Source organism: Amaranthus tricolor, chromosome 9 (assembly GCF_026212465.1).
Source record: "Amaranthus tricolor cultivar Red isolate AtriRed21 chromosome 9, ASM2621246v1, whole genome shotgun sequence".
Taxonomy (NCBI): domain Eukaryota; kingdom Viridiplantae; phylum Streptophyta; class Magnoliopsida; order Caryophyllales; family Amaranthaceae; genus Amaranthus; species Amaranthus tricolor.
Window position 1 is genome coordinate 27,586,209 of NC_080055.1, and position 13,162 is coordinate 27,599,370.

The window sequence follows — 13,162 nt, forward strand, 5'->3', positions numbered from 1 at the left end:
TATACATGTAGTATATAAAGTTGGACCATCAAATTCAAAAACAAGATGACGCGGAAATGACAAAATTGAGTAGAGTAGACTATCAAGATTCAAGTGTGACTCTTTTTGTTAATTCTTTAATTTAATAGGAGTACAAACTATACCCCACCACTCACTTCATCATAGCAACAATTGACAACCAATTTAGTGTAAATCTGTAAATAAAATACATTTTATGGCCATTTATTTTCTTCATGCTTCGTGTCAAAAGGATGATCATCATTATAAAACTCCTTTGCTGAATAAACTTATCAACTTCGCCAAACATTCCACAGATTTTAAAACATAGTCAAATTTTTACTAAACAAAAATCTTAGTTCCCCCACAGTATTTCCTATCCATCTTCATCTGTATTTTTGGGATTTTCTTTTATTCATTTCATAAAAACCCATAAAAGGTATGTTTTTGTGTTGACCCACCTGCTTAAATCTTTCTTTCTTGATATATTTTTTTGAAATTTTCGATCTTTTTTGTCTATGATGATGAATTTGATTTTCCTTTTTCTATTTCTTGTTGGGTTTTTGTTATATGATGTTTTTTGTTTGGATTATTGCTTGATTTTTGAACTGGGTTGTTTAAAGTTTGAAACTTTTCTGTTTCCTGAAAGATTCTAATTGTTCTGGTGATTATGGTGAGAAAAATTTTCTAATTTAATTCAGAATTCCCAAAATTAGATTAATAATGATGATTAGCTCACATAATCCTGATTACTGAAGTCTTGAGAATGTATTAAGAGGGTAAAATTTCACAAAAAAGATTTGATTTTGAATTGTTTGTTGAGGAATTGGATGTGATTAGTTCAAATACTCTTGAGCTATAGAGAGTGGGGTTTTGTCTCAGCTGATGCATGTGCCACTTTCTCCTGCTAAGGTCCTGAGATCGATTCCTGCTGCCCCCTTCCCTTCCCTCGGTCTACCTTGTACTCAAAATCTTGAGCTGTATTTTTTTATGATTGAAGTGTTTCATTATTGATGGCTTGAAGTGGGGCGATTTTTCTGTTTGTATTTAATTTATGTTACTTCTATTTTGGTTCATATATCCTTAAATAAAACAGTTTTATGGCGTGATCATTTCTATTATAGGCTTGCTCATGTACACAGAGTATGTTAAAGTAATCATATAGAATTTTAAAGTGATCAATTATATGGGTTCGTCAGAAGACTGGTGATTTTATTTTATTTTTGGGCTAAAGTTTAAAGTATCTTTGTAATTAACTCATACTTTTACACGGCTTCAATTGAGGATTTGTGGACACTAGTAAAGTGTACGCGGATTTGCTTACTTTTTTGTTATTCCTGAATCCTAATAGTGGAATTCTATATACTTCCTTACCTAGTGGAATCAATTCATCTTAGAGAAAGGTATATTTCTGGAAAAAAAACAAGCTAATATAATTGAGCTTACTCTTGACCGTTTCTCGGTGAGACAACCTCTAACAACCTCAAACAAGGAACCTATATTCTCATAATATATATTAGATGGGCTATTTGACTTAAGTATAAGACGTGTTTCTTGATGAGACCATCCCATACAAAAGTTTGTGAATAAAATTTAGGAATAGTTTGGATGTGGTTTTGTTGTGATGTGTTATCATCCTTTGTAAGCAAGAATCCTGATTCTTAGAGAAGATTGTGGATTTTGTAGTAGAGTATAAGTGATGTATTAGTGAGTGCAGTTCAAATAGTTGGAAAAAAGGTTGCTGTAGTTGTCCGATTTACGGATCATGATGGTGGAGTTATTGCGGTTCGCAAGAAATGTTCCTGGATATATAGTTAGTAGTTTGTGAAACTATGAGCCATTATCACACTATTCGCTAATTCTATTGCGTTTTTGCGAATCATGGTCAGTTTTGGGCTATTTTGGGTCATTATGCGCGAATTGCGAATTTAAAACGAATTAGCTAGTGAATTATTCCCGCTGCTATAAACTTATGAGTCCATGATCTTTGTTATACATCAAACTAGGCGAATGCATTGCCTTTTCCTTGCCTGCTATAGATATTTCATTCGATGAGCGTTTTTTTTTATGATTTTTCCTTTGTTTACCTTGACTACATGTTTTAAATATTCCTAATGTAGTTTTGTTTTTGTGTGTGTTTTATGTTGAATAGTCATTACTAGTTGAATGGAAGTTTTGTGTTGCATAGGTAGTTGTTTCTCGGAGCTGATGTTCTTTGCGTACTTATTCACTCTTCATATTCAGTGGCGTACTTTTTGTTTCTTATAACCTTCCGAGAGTAGTGGAATTGAAGATGAAGAAACCGAGAGCCATATATAGCTTAACTACTTAAAAATTGCACCTTGATGCTATATGATGAACTCAAGTTGCGCCTAAAAGAGTCAACATCAATAATTACTAGCCTGGACTAATCATTTAGAACATATAACATATTTCGTAAGCTTAATTCGCTTTTTGAATTTGCAGTTTGAAAAAAAAGTCCAAAACCAACAATATAATTTGCTTTTTCCGATTTGCAATTTGCAATTTGCAAGGAGACTAATGAATCAGTTTAGATTTTAGATTAATTATTGCGGTTCATGAATTCTTATTGTTTCTTTTAACATTTGCTTCAGGTACAGCATAACTGAAGTCCTTGCTCCATACGAAAGACTATACTAGTCTTTTGCCCCTGAATTTTCTTCAGTAGATTCGGTTTTTGCCATTTACGGATGCAAACATCTCAGCGCAACTGCATTACAAGTGCAGTACACGGATTCCATTACCAGCATGCCCCCGAAATGACACCTTATATCTCATCCCATTACCAAATCTTCGACAATAATATGTACCCCGATATCCCCACACAAGACAACCAGATGTCTTTCGAAACATACGATGAACCGTACTTCACATTAGACTCTGCTCCGACCACCAGCTTTTATAACACGTACGACCCACCATGTGCTGTCAGTACCTCATCAAACAGAAGCCCGTGTTCTCCTCAGTCGTACATCTCAGACCCTCATCCGTCTTCCGGCAACAATTATGGTTCCCCGATGAGCAGATCCTCTGTGGTATATGATAGTACTCAACTAAGGAACCGAGTAGTCAGAGATATCGAGCGCTCTCTAATGGGGCCGGATTCACCCCATATGACAGATGGACACTATTGCTCGTTGAACAATAATCATGGAGCCTCGCCAAACAAGCTGATCGAGATACTCCCGAAGATGGAACTTAAGGATATTCTTATTTTATGTGCAAAAGCAGTGTCGGAGAACGATTTTTCAACTGCGGAAACCGTAATGAATGCTTTAGGGAATATGGTATCGGTAACTGGGACTCCGATCCAGCGATTGGCTGCTTATATGCTTGAAGGTCTGAGAGCAAGGCTTGAATCCTCGGGCTATACGATTTACAAGAAGCTAAGGTGCGAGGAACCGACAAGTGCTGAGCTTCGTACGTACATGCACGTTTTATATGAGTTTTGCCCTTATTTTAAATTTGCATACACGTCTTCGAATGCTATCATCCAAGAAGCAGTTAGAAATGAGAGGAGTATACATCTTATTGATTTCCAAATCGGGATGGGAACACAATGGATATCGTTACTTCGGTCTCTTTCTAATCAACCTGGTGGGCCCCCGTTTGTTCGTATCACTGGTGTCGATGATTCCCAATCAGCGTATGCTCGGGGAGGAGGGCTCGGACGGGTAGAAAAGATACTGTCTGCAGAGGCCAAATCGTGTAGGGTACCTGTACCCTTTGAATTTAACGCCGCAGCAATGTCGGGTTGCCAAGTTAATCGAGAGAATCTAAAAGTTCGTCCTGGGGAAGCCTTGGTTGTGAATTTCCCGTACATGCTACACCACATGCCAGACGAAAGCGTGAGCACCGAAAACCATCGAGACCGCTTGTTGTGGCTGGTTAAGAGCCTGTCGCCTCGAGTAGTAACTGTAGTCGAGCAAGAATCAAATACAAACACGCCTCCTTTCCTTCATCGGTTTGTTGAGATGTTGAAGTACTACACTGCAATGTTCGAGTCGATTGATGTGGCTCTTGCGAGGAACGACAAGAAGAGGATAAATGCCGAGATGCATTGTCTTGCACGCGATATTGTAAACATGATAGCGTGCGAGGATTCAGAAAGGGTAGAAAGGCATGAGCTTTTCGGCAAATGGAGGGCGAGGTTGAGCATGGCGGGTTTTACTCAGCTACCCCTGAGTACCTCGGTTAAGGAATCCATTAAGGGTTTGTTGAAGGGATTCCATGAGAATTATCGGCTGCAAGAAGGGAACGGAGCACTTTATCTTGGTTGGAAGACCTGTTGGATGGCGTCCTCCTCGGCATGGAGGTGAAAACTAGTCGTCATTGACAGAGTAATTGGTTCCGAACTCAGTAGAGTTGTGTTTATCTTTCTTAACCAGCTTAATTTTTTTAGAAGTAACATAAAGTCTGCAGCCTATTTCCTGTTTATCTGTAGAAGTAAGAGTTAGTAGCTTTGGTTTTGTTTGTGCAATACTAATTTCACATTAATGTTGTGAAGTTATGGATGATATTTGCTAGTTGCTACGAGTCAACTTTTTTCAAGCATGAGTTAGGGCTTTGGTTGGTGAAATGAAATTTGGGTTTATGTCTAAGTTTATGGTACAACTTTGCCGTTATTACTAACAGCTAACGAAGGAATCTTTGTTAAATATGGTCAAAGTTTTTCAATATTTGTAACAGTGAATAGAGATTTATCGTTATTTGAACAAAACTTATATATTCGCTGCTACAAATAGTGAATAAAGTTACTTGATTTTCTTTGACTTTTTAACAATATTTGCTATTATTAATGGCAAATAGAGCCAAACAAGAGGTTTCAATTAAAAAATGCTTATTATGAAAATCAAATTTCTATTCACAAATTCTCATATGAGACGGTCTCATGGTGGAAAAAATGAAATAGATAAAATAAATTATTATAAAAAAACACGAAATAAGACGAAAATCAACTTATTTTTAAAAATAAGCGTTTAATTTCCAAACTTGAGGTTTGGTTCTGTTCGCAGGTGCTTAATTTTTTAAAAAAGCAAAGAAGTTGTTCCCAGTTAGTAACTGGAAACAGAGCTATTGACTTTTTTGACATTGTTAGCAGTTACTAACTGCGAACATCATCGAGCATAATGTGCCTGTTAGTGACTGCGAATAGAGTCAAAAAAGTCAACAGTATTGTTAGCAGTTATTGATTGCCAACAGCTTCTTTGCCGTTTAAAAAAGTTAAGCACATGTTCACAGTTATTAACTGCGAACAGAACCAAACCTCAGGTTTGGAAATTAGACGCTTACTTTTAGAAATAAGTTGATTTTCGTCTTATTCCGTGCTTTTTTTTAATAATTTATCTTATCTATTTCAATAATTCCTCATGGTGTGACCATTGCAATTGGACGGGCCCAATATAAACTTACAGTTGATTACTTACAAATGTTAAAATGATCATATATAGTCTTAAAGTGATCATTTTTTATAGTCATAGAGCAATTACTTATAACATTAAAGTGATTAATTTTTATAGGCATAGATCAATCAATTAAAACGTTAAAGTACTAATCTATAATCTCAAAGTGATTAATTAGAGAATTGGGTTAATTATATAGACTCGTGGGTAGGGATGGTCATGGGTCCAGGACCCTGTTGAACCCGCCCCGGATCCGCCCCTTTTATAAGGGTCTGGGTCTTAATTTTTGAGACCCATCGGATCCGGATCCGGGTCTGGATCCAAAAAATTTCTGATGGGTCCGAGTCCGGGTCCTAAGGTGAAGACCCGGACCCTAAACTTTTAAATTTTATATTTTAAATTTCTGATATTATGAATGGCGTGGCGCATTCTCATTCTCAAATCCAGTAAAGCAACCTCGAAAATCCTAATTTTTCTTTGTAGTTTCTCCTCTAACCTCGTCCTCTAGTCCTCCGCCTCTGCGACATCGCCATCTCCAGCCGTCTTCTCCACTTCAGTCGAGACTCCAGGTACTCCATTTCTTTGGTTTTGTTTAATTTTTCTTTAATTTGGGTACTGGATAATTCCAGCCATCGCCATTGACGACCTCTAGTCCTAGTGATTCCAGTTTTTTTATAGAAGATTATAAAGATACCATTTTTATTGACTTAATCTTTGTGGGTACAGGGTAATTCTTTGTATTGTGTTGAAGAATGGAGAAATGAGGAAGTTTTGATAAGTCATCGCCACTCGCCAGCCATCGCCCTTTCTGTTCTTCTAGATCGCTCATCGCTGTGATTGTGAGCCTGTGACTGTCTGTATGCCCTCTTAATCTCTTATTCATCTCTTTTTTTCTCTTATATTAATTTAATTTGGTGTAGTATTGTTTTCTTCATTTGATTTGATTTGAAAACAAATTTAGATTTATTGTTATGATTTTGATATGAAATCTATCGATTGAATAGGTGTTTAAATTTAGATTTATTGTCGTATAGTCGTATAGATAATGGATAAAAATCAATCACAATTACGTCCAAATCAGTGGCACAACCACAAAATGATTTTCGTATGGAGTCAAAAAATACATTGAATGTAGATGAAGAAGGGTTTGTTAATGATAATGATGATGGTATTCCAAGTTCTTTTGGTACCGGAGGAAGAGTTATTAGCCCTCATCGTTCAAGACTTCATTCACAAACTGTGGAAGCATTAATGTGTTCACAAAATTGGATGATGGAAGACATAAAAGGTAAAAGTCTAACTTCTACTGATTTAGTATTGGTTTTGTTTTTGGTTGGTGATCTTAATTTGTTTTTGTTTTTAAAATCTTTTTCTAAGGTTCTTCGGAAGATGCTTATGCTTGCTCCACAGTAATTGATGATTCGGATGTTGATGAAGAACAACAAATAGATGCGATTCAACTAGTACGCTTCAACTTTAATGGATTTATTTTGATTTACTTTTTCTTTATTTAAAAACTAACTTATACTTTTTTGATATTTCCTTTAAGATCTTGATGAAGTTGAAGAAGATTGATCAAAATTGATTGTAGTTTTTAATGTTATGGAATATAAACTATGTTTCTCATTTAGTCTTTTATATTTGATTTTTAATTATGTATTTAGACAAGTGTTTTTACGTTTTAGTAATTATTTTGTATTTGAATTTCATGGACTCGAACAAGTGTTTGTAATACGATAATAAGTTGCTTACAAAAATACAAAAAGACTCGAAAAATGTTTAATTTTGACAAATCAAAGAGACTTTGTATAAGACCCATCAAGGACCCTAGACCCGTCAGATCCGTATGGTCCGGGTCTGGATCTGAAAATTTTAGACCCTTAGGGTTCGGATCCGGGTCTGGATCCAAAAAAAATAGGGTCCGGGTTTGGCCAGACCCTCTCCAGACCCCCCATGACCATCCCTACTCGTGGGTCTCATACAAGATTTGTTGCATCCTATCACCAATGAACTACTCTTATAAAAGACTAACTCTAGATAAAACAAACCTAAACAAAAAATTCATATACTAATAATTATTTTATTTGTTAATTAACCCATATATAAGAAATGTATTTGAGACCTTCTTAATTAAGAATTTATGATTACCATTATGCCATAGGTAAGTTTGAAAGAAGGTATATATGCCAAAAATTGCCTTTTTCATACATGTGGTGTCATCAAATCAATACAAAACAATCTCCCATTGAATCAGTGCTCAAACAAACTACGAAAATATTGACGCTTCTTCTACTTTAATTCTTTTTATCCTTATATTCATAATCAAACTACGATCCCAAGGTAAGTTTTCAATTCATCAATTCTTTTTTCTTTTATCTCATCACCCATATTTTAAAATTTACCTAATTTAATATTGCGAATAAAATTAATTTGCATAATCATTATCTTCATATTCGATATATCTCACTCCTATAAATTAGTTATGATCAAGATTTGGATATGACAATATAATGGCAAACTTACAACCAATAAGACTCTGATTTGCAGTTGTTTGTCAATGGTTTTTATGAGTTTATATAAGATTGTAACCAAGATTTGGTGAATTGTTTTTTAAAAATTTGTTGGGGACTGATTTTGGATTTTTGTGATCAGATGTTTTATTTTGCAACATACGTTATGATAATGTTGCGGAAGAGGAGAGCGTTTTATTTTGTAAGATTGCCTTAAAAATGAAAAATCGATGGATTGGGCTAAGAAATTAAGTATATATAACATGTTTTTGAAATTTTTAATTGTCAATTTAAAATTTTAATGAATCACAAAATATGTGAATTTGGGATTTGAAAACCGAATATTAAACTTAACTTGTTCAAATTGGATGAACCCTAATTTATTTTTGTGCAAACATTTTATGTTGACAATGCAGAGTTGTGTAGCTTCCAAATTTTGCTCTATTAAGGTTTAATTTTCTACAAGGGCTAATTTTAAATTCTAATCTATCTTTATGTAATGGTTTATGATTTTTAATTTGTTTTGACGAGTATAATGTTGTATAAAGTTGTGTATCTAAATTTTCTATTCTTTTTTTGTTCGTTCCACGAATAATCAAATTCATCTTAATTTCAATTTAACATAGGAAGTAAATTTTTCTAGATAAATTTCCTTTAGTTTTTAAAAATTAATTTTCTTTGTTAAACTCCTAAAATTGAACAAAATTGTTTATTTAATATTTATTTTGAATTCCTAACATGTGCTAATCACCAACGGTTGGATATTGTTAGGAGTGCAACTATACAAGATTGGGTTCAACTGAATTCTCGTTTTTCGTGTGTATTGAACCAACTCGTTGTAGGTATTTCTCTTGATTATCTCAAGTTGAAGGATTCTTTGGCTGCGCTCTCCTTTATGGGTTTGAGTTGCCGCCGTTTTTTCCTCTCCAAACCTTGCTCATAATTTTTCTATGTACGAGATACTCGGGATATGATGATGATATATTTTACAATTTAATATAAATATAAATGTTAATCAAAAGATCGAGGTCATGACCTATTATACAGACTCAAACCTATATTCTTCGCAGAGAGTGAACCGTAATACGATGACATCAAAGCAGAACGGAGAAATAGAAAGGGAGAAAGACAGGGAAAGGCGGCGTCTGCAAGACAGACAAAGAAGAAAGAACATGAATGAAGAACAAAGGGAAAGACATCTTGCTAGACGCCGTAAAAATTATCGACTCAGGAGACTTAGAGCTCAAAATGCAGCCAATTCTTCACATGATACAAATACAAACACTCATGAGAATAACCTTAATAATGCAGGTGATCATGTTATAATTCCTGATGATCATGATCTTCCTACACTTGATCAAGTACCAACAAGCTCAAAGGAACAAGGTTAAATTTAATTTTATCGGATTAATTTTTCTTTAGGCTAAAAGTGTAGATGCAACATATATCTTCCTTGTACATGCTATATGGGTGAGTGAACCCGTTGTTAGGCAGTGACAATTCATCACATAATCACCCTATAAGTCCTCTCAAGTGGGCATCTACGGGGGCATACTTGGGCTTGGGCCACAAATCAATGGTTAATGAGCGTTGACTTGCATACACACTTGATTAGGTTCACTCTTTCCAAAATCATATGGTCTTAAAAGAATTACCCACCAAACATTATATACTAGTCCATAACCTGCCATTTCAGTAATGTAGATTTTTTCACACGTAAGTATTTCCAACACTCCCCCTCATATAATATGTGAACCACATCATATTCAAGAACTATTTTCTACTTGGATACCATGTTAAGTCGTAACAATTCGTCACATAATCACCTTATGGGCCCACATATGTGGATATATGAATGTGTGACCTTATTTTGATACCAAGAGACCAAAGATTCAACTAAAAGATTAAGGGGATTCTTATGTATACTATTTTTTATGTAACTCTATCAACCTGAAGTGGATTCATTAGCCTTAAAAAAATATATATTTTAGTCACATTTTCTTTGAAACTAGCAATTCAAAAACTTTTTTTTATTATTCTGATCAGAGGAAGGAATTGAAAATTTGCGGAAATACCCAAGAAGATTACGCCTAAATGATATAAAACATTTAGCAAGAAGTTTACATTGTGATGATCAGCAGCAAAATAGCAGAGTTGTAGCAAAGTGTAAGTTAGAATTTATTGTTCTTTTTTTCATCACCAATTCGTTGTGAATAAAGCCCCTTTACATGACATTTTAATAATTCAACTTTTATCCTTAATTTTTTTATCAGCATAACTTTTTATTTTTTAACAATTTAATCTTTGGTCTTAGTTTAATATAGGTTGATTTATTAAAAAAAAATCCAAATTAAGTTGAGATTATTCACAACAGATGGATAAAATGTTAGGCTATTAATATCAAGTTTTCCTTAATAAAAAGTATAAAAAAAGAGGGTGAGCGATGAATTTATAGCTATCAGCATAGTAAAACTTAATCACATCCCTTAATCATGAACTAAGAAAACAAGTTTTGTTTGTTATATGAGTTTATATACCTTGAATCTTATTTGATAATATTACTGTGTTTCCAGCAGGAAAAAGGTTAAGGTTAATTCATATAAAACGTCTGGCTAGAGCAATAAATACTACAGCCAAATAAGGTGGGTGGTTTTGAGTACGTAAAAGCTCTTCAATTGTAAATGTTACGGTGTAAAAAGGTGATAGCAATCGGGATTGCGGTAACAAAATGATGATGCGGTTATTGTCAATTGAATCAAAAGATATTCTTTTTTATACGGCCCAAAATATTGTATTTTTACACTTTTACAACGTACGAAATTTTGATATTTTGTTTTGAAAACATTTACAATGCGACCATTGCGATGTATTGAGGCCTTATTTTTACTGTAGGAAAATTATGTTATCTACTCCGAGGCGGATTGTTTTGTACTTTAAAAAAATTTTGGCTAGAAGAAATGAAAGAAATTCTAATTGTTTTTAAGACAGTTTTACTGTCAAGATTATGTTTATTTGTACTGATTTTGGCAGAATTTTGTCGATCTGATCTTCGGTTTTGTATTAAATTGTAATGGTGAATTATTCCTTGCTAATTGGATTTTGATGGTAGAGGATGTATATATACACCTTTCGTTCCTTAAAGAAATTCTTATTTGCTAGTTTGGAGTGTTCTATTTATTATTCCTATAAAAAATCTTTTTATTTATATTATAAATTTTGGGAAAAAACAACTTTGTTTATCCTTATTTAAATATTTTAATAATGTTTATAGTCTCTATATTATCTTTTACTAATTTTAATTTAATTTTTTTATATTTTTTTTGGTTCCCATATATTTGTTATGAACTTTATAAAAGATTTTTTTATTAATTGCACGAATTTCAATACTAATATATGAAAATACATTAATACTACTCATAGTTATTCCTTAAGTAAGATTTATTTATTGCATGAAAGTTGCCATGGAAGCCGAAATTCATTTCCACTCCACTACAATTTTATATTATGGGTTTGCAACATGTTCATTTTACAAATTAAAAGAGTCTTGTGTTGAGACTGTTTTTAATGAATTGACTCATGTATATTTTATCTGTTAGAATAATTATTTACATTTTTAATTAAATGATCTATTAGAAAGATGAATTAATTATATAAACTCGTTTTACAGTGAAATGGTCGCATCAAATTGTTTACATTTTTGTTCCATGGATTTGTTATATTTTTATTGTTGATCATACTCATATTCTTACTTTAAGATCTAGCCCACACATTTGACTCATTCTTTCAATTAATTCATACCGTTTTCACAAATTCTCAAATGTGATGATCGGTCAAAGCGTGGTTCACTTAAAATTTTAAAATAATCAATATTAGGAATTTAGGCTAATTATATGGGTTCGTCTCATAGTGAGAACATCTTATAAAAGACTTATTTTAATATTAAAATGATTGATAGAAAAATAAACTAATTATATAGCCCCATCTCATCATAAAATGATCTCATACAAGACTAGTTTTTTAGTTTGCATAAGAAATAATTATTGAAAAACCATGAACTAAAAAATATTAATATTTTTAGGGTGTTGCTAAACTTCGCCACCCTTTTCATTTTTTCGCCACCCCCCCTCCAAATGAAATTATGAATTTGCCCCTGATTTTTTAAAAATTACAATTTTGCCACTCATTTCAAATTTTTTATTTATAATAATAATAATAATAATAATAATAATAATAATAATAAAAACAACAATAATAAAATTAAATAATAATTATTATTATTCAAAAAAAAAAAAAAAAAAAATTGAGTCGCCCAAAATTGGGCGACTGAACCATGGTCGAGTCGCCCAGATCTGGGCGACTCGACCATAGTTCAGTCGCCCAATTTTGGGCGACTCAATTTTTTATTTATTTTTTTTTTCTTTTTTGGAAAATAATAATAATAATAATAATAATAATAATAATAATAATAATAATAATTTATAGATTAATGTGGTCTATTAGTTCAGTTGGTTAGAGCGTTGTACTAATAACGTGAAGATCATAGGTTCGAGACCTGCACAAGTCATTATTTAATAATTATTAATTTTTTATCATATTTATAATAAAAAATTAATAATTATTAAATAATGGCTTGTTCAGGTCTCGAACCTGTGACCTTCATGTTATTAGTACAACGTTCTAACCAACTGAGCTAATAGACCACATTAATCTATAAATTATTATTGTTAGTATTAATATTATTATTATTATTTTCCAAAAAGAAAAAAAAAAAAATTTGAGTCGCCCAAAATTGGGCGACTGGACCATGGTTCAGTCGCCCAAAATTGGGCAACTAGACCATGGTTCAGTCGCCCAATTTTGGGCGACTCCACCATGGTCCAGTCGCCCAAAATTGGGCGACTGAACCATGGTCTAGTTGCCCAATTTTGGGCGACTCAACTTTTTTTTTTTTGAATAATAATTATTATTATTTAATTTTATTATTGTTGTTTTTATTATTATTATTATTATTATTATTATTATTATTATTATTATTATTATTATTACTGCTGTTATTATTATTATTAATTTTATTTATTATTATTATTTAATTTTATTATTGTTGTTATTATTATTATTATTATTATTATTATTATAAATAAGAAATTTGTAAGGAGTGGCATTTTTGTAATTTTTTAAACTACAGGGGCAAATATGTAATTTTAGGGGGGAGGAGGTGGCGAAAAAATGAAA

The 13,162-nt window shown here is 32.7% G+C and overlaps 1 protein-coding gene across 1 annotated transcript; it reads left to right on the forward strand.

Annotated features, from left to right (window-relative positions):
* The first annotated feature begins 238 nt into the window (after nt 1–238).
* On the forward strand, nt 239–4,619 carry LOC130823911 (scarecrow-like protein 21). The gene is made up of 2 exons (XM_057688739.1): nt 239–436; nt 2,613–4,619. Exon 2 carries the CDS (start codon nt 2,709–2,711, stop codon nt 4,335–4,337), a length of 1,629 nt encoding a protein of 542 aa, XP_057544722.1. The 5' UTR covers nt 239–436; nt 2,613–2,708; the 3' UTR covers nt 4,338–4,619.
* Nucleotides 4,620–13,162: the final 8,543 nt, after the last annotated feature.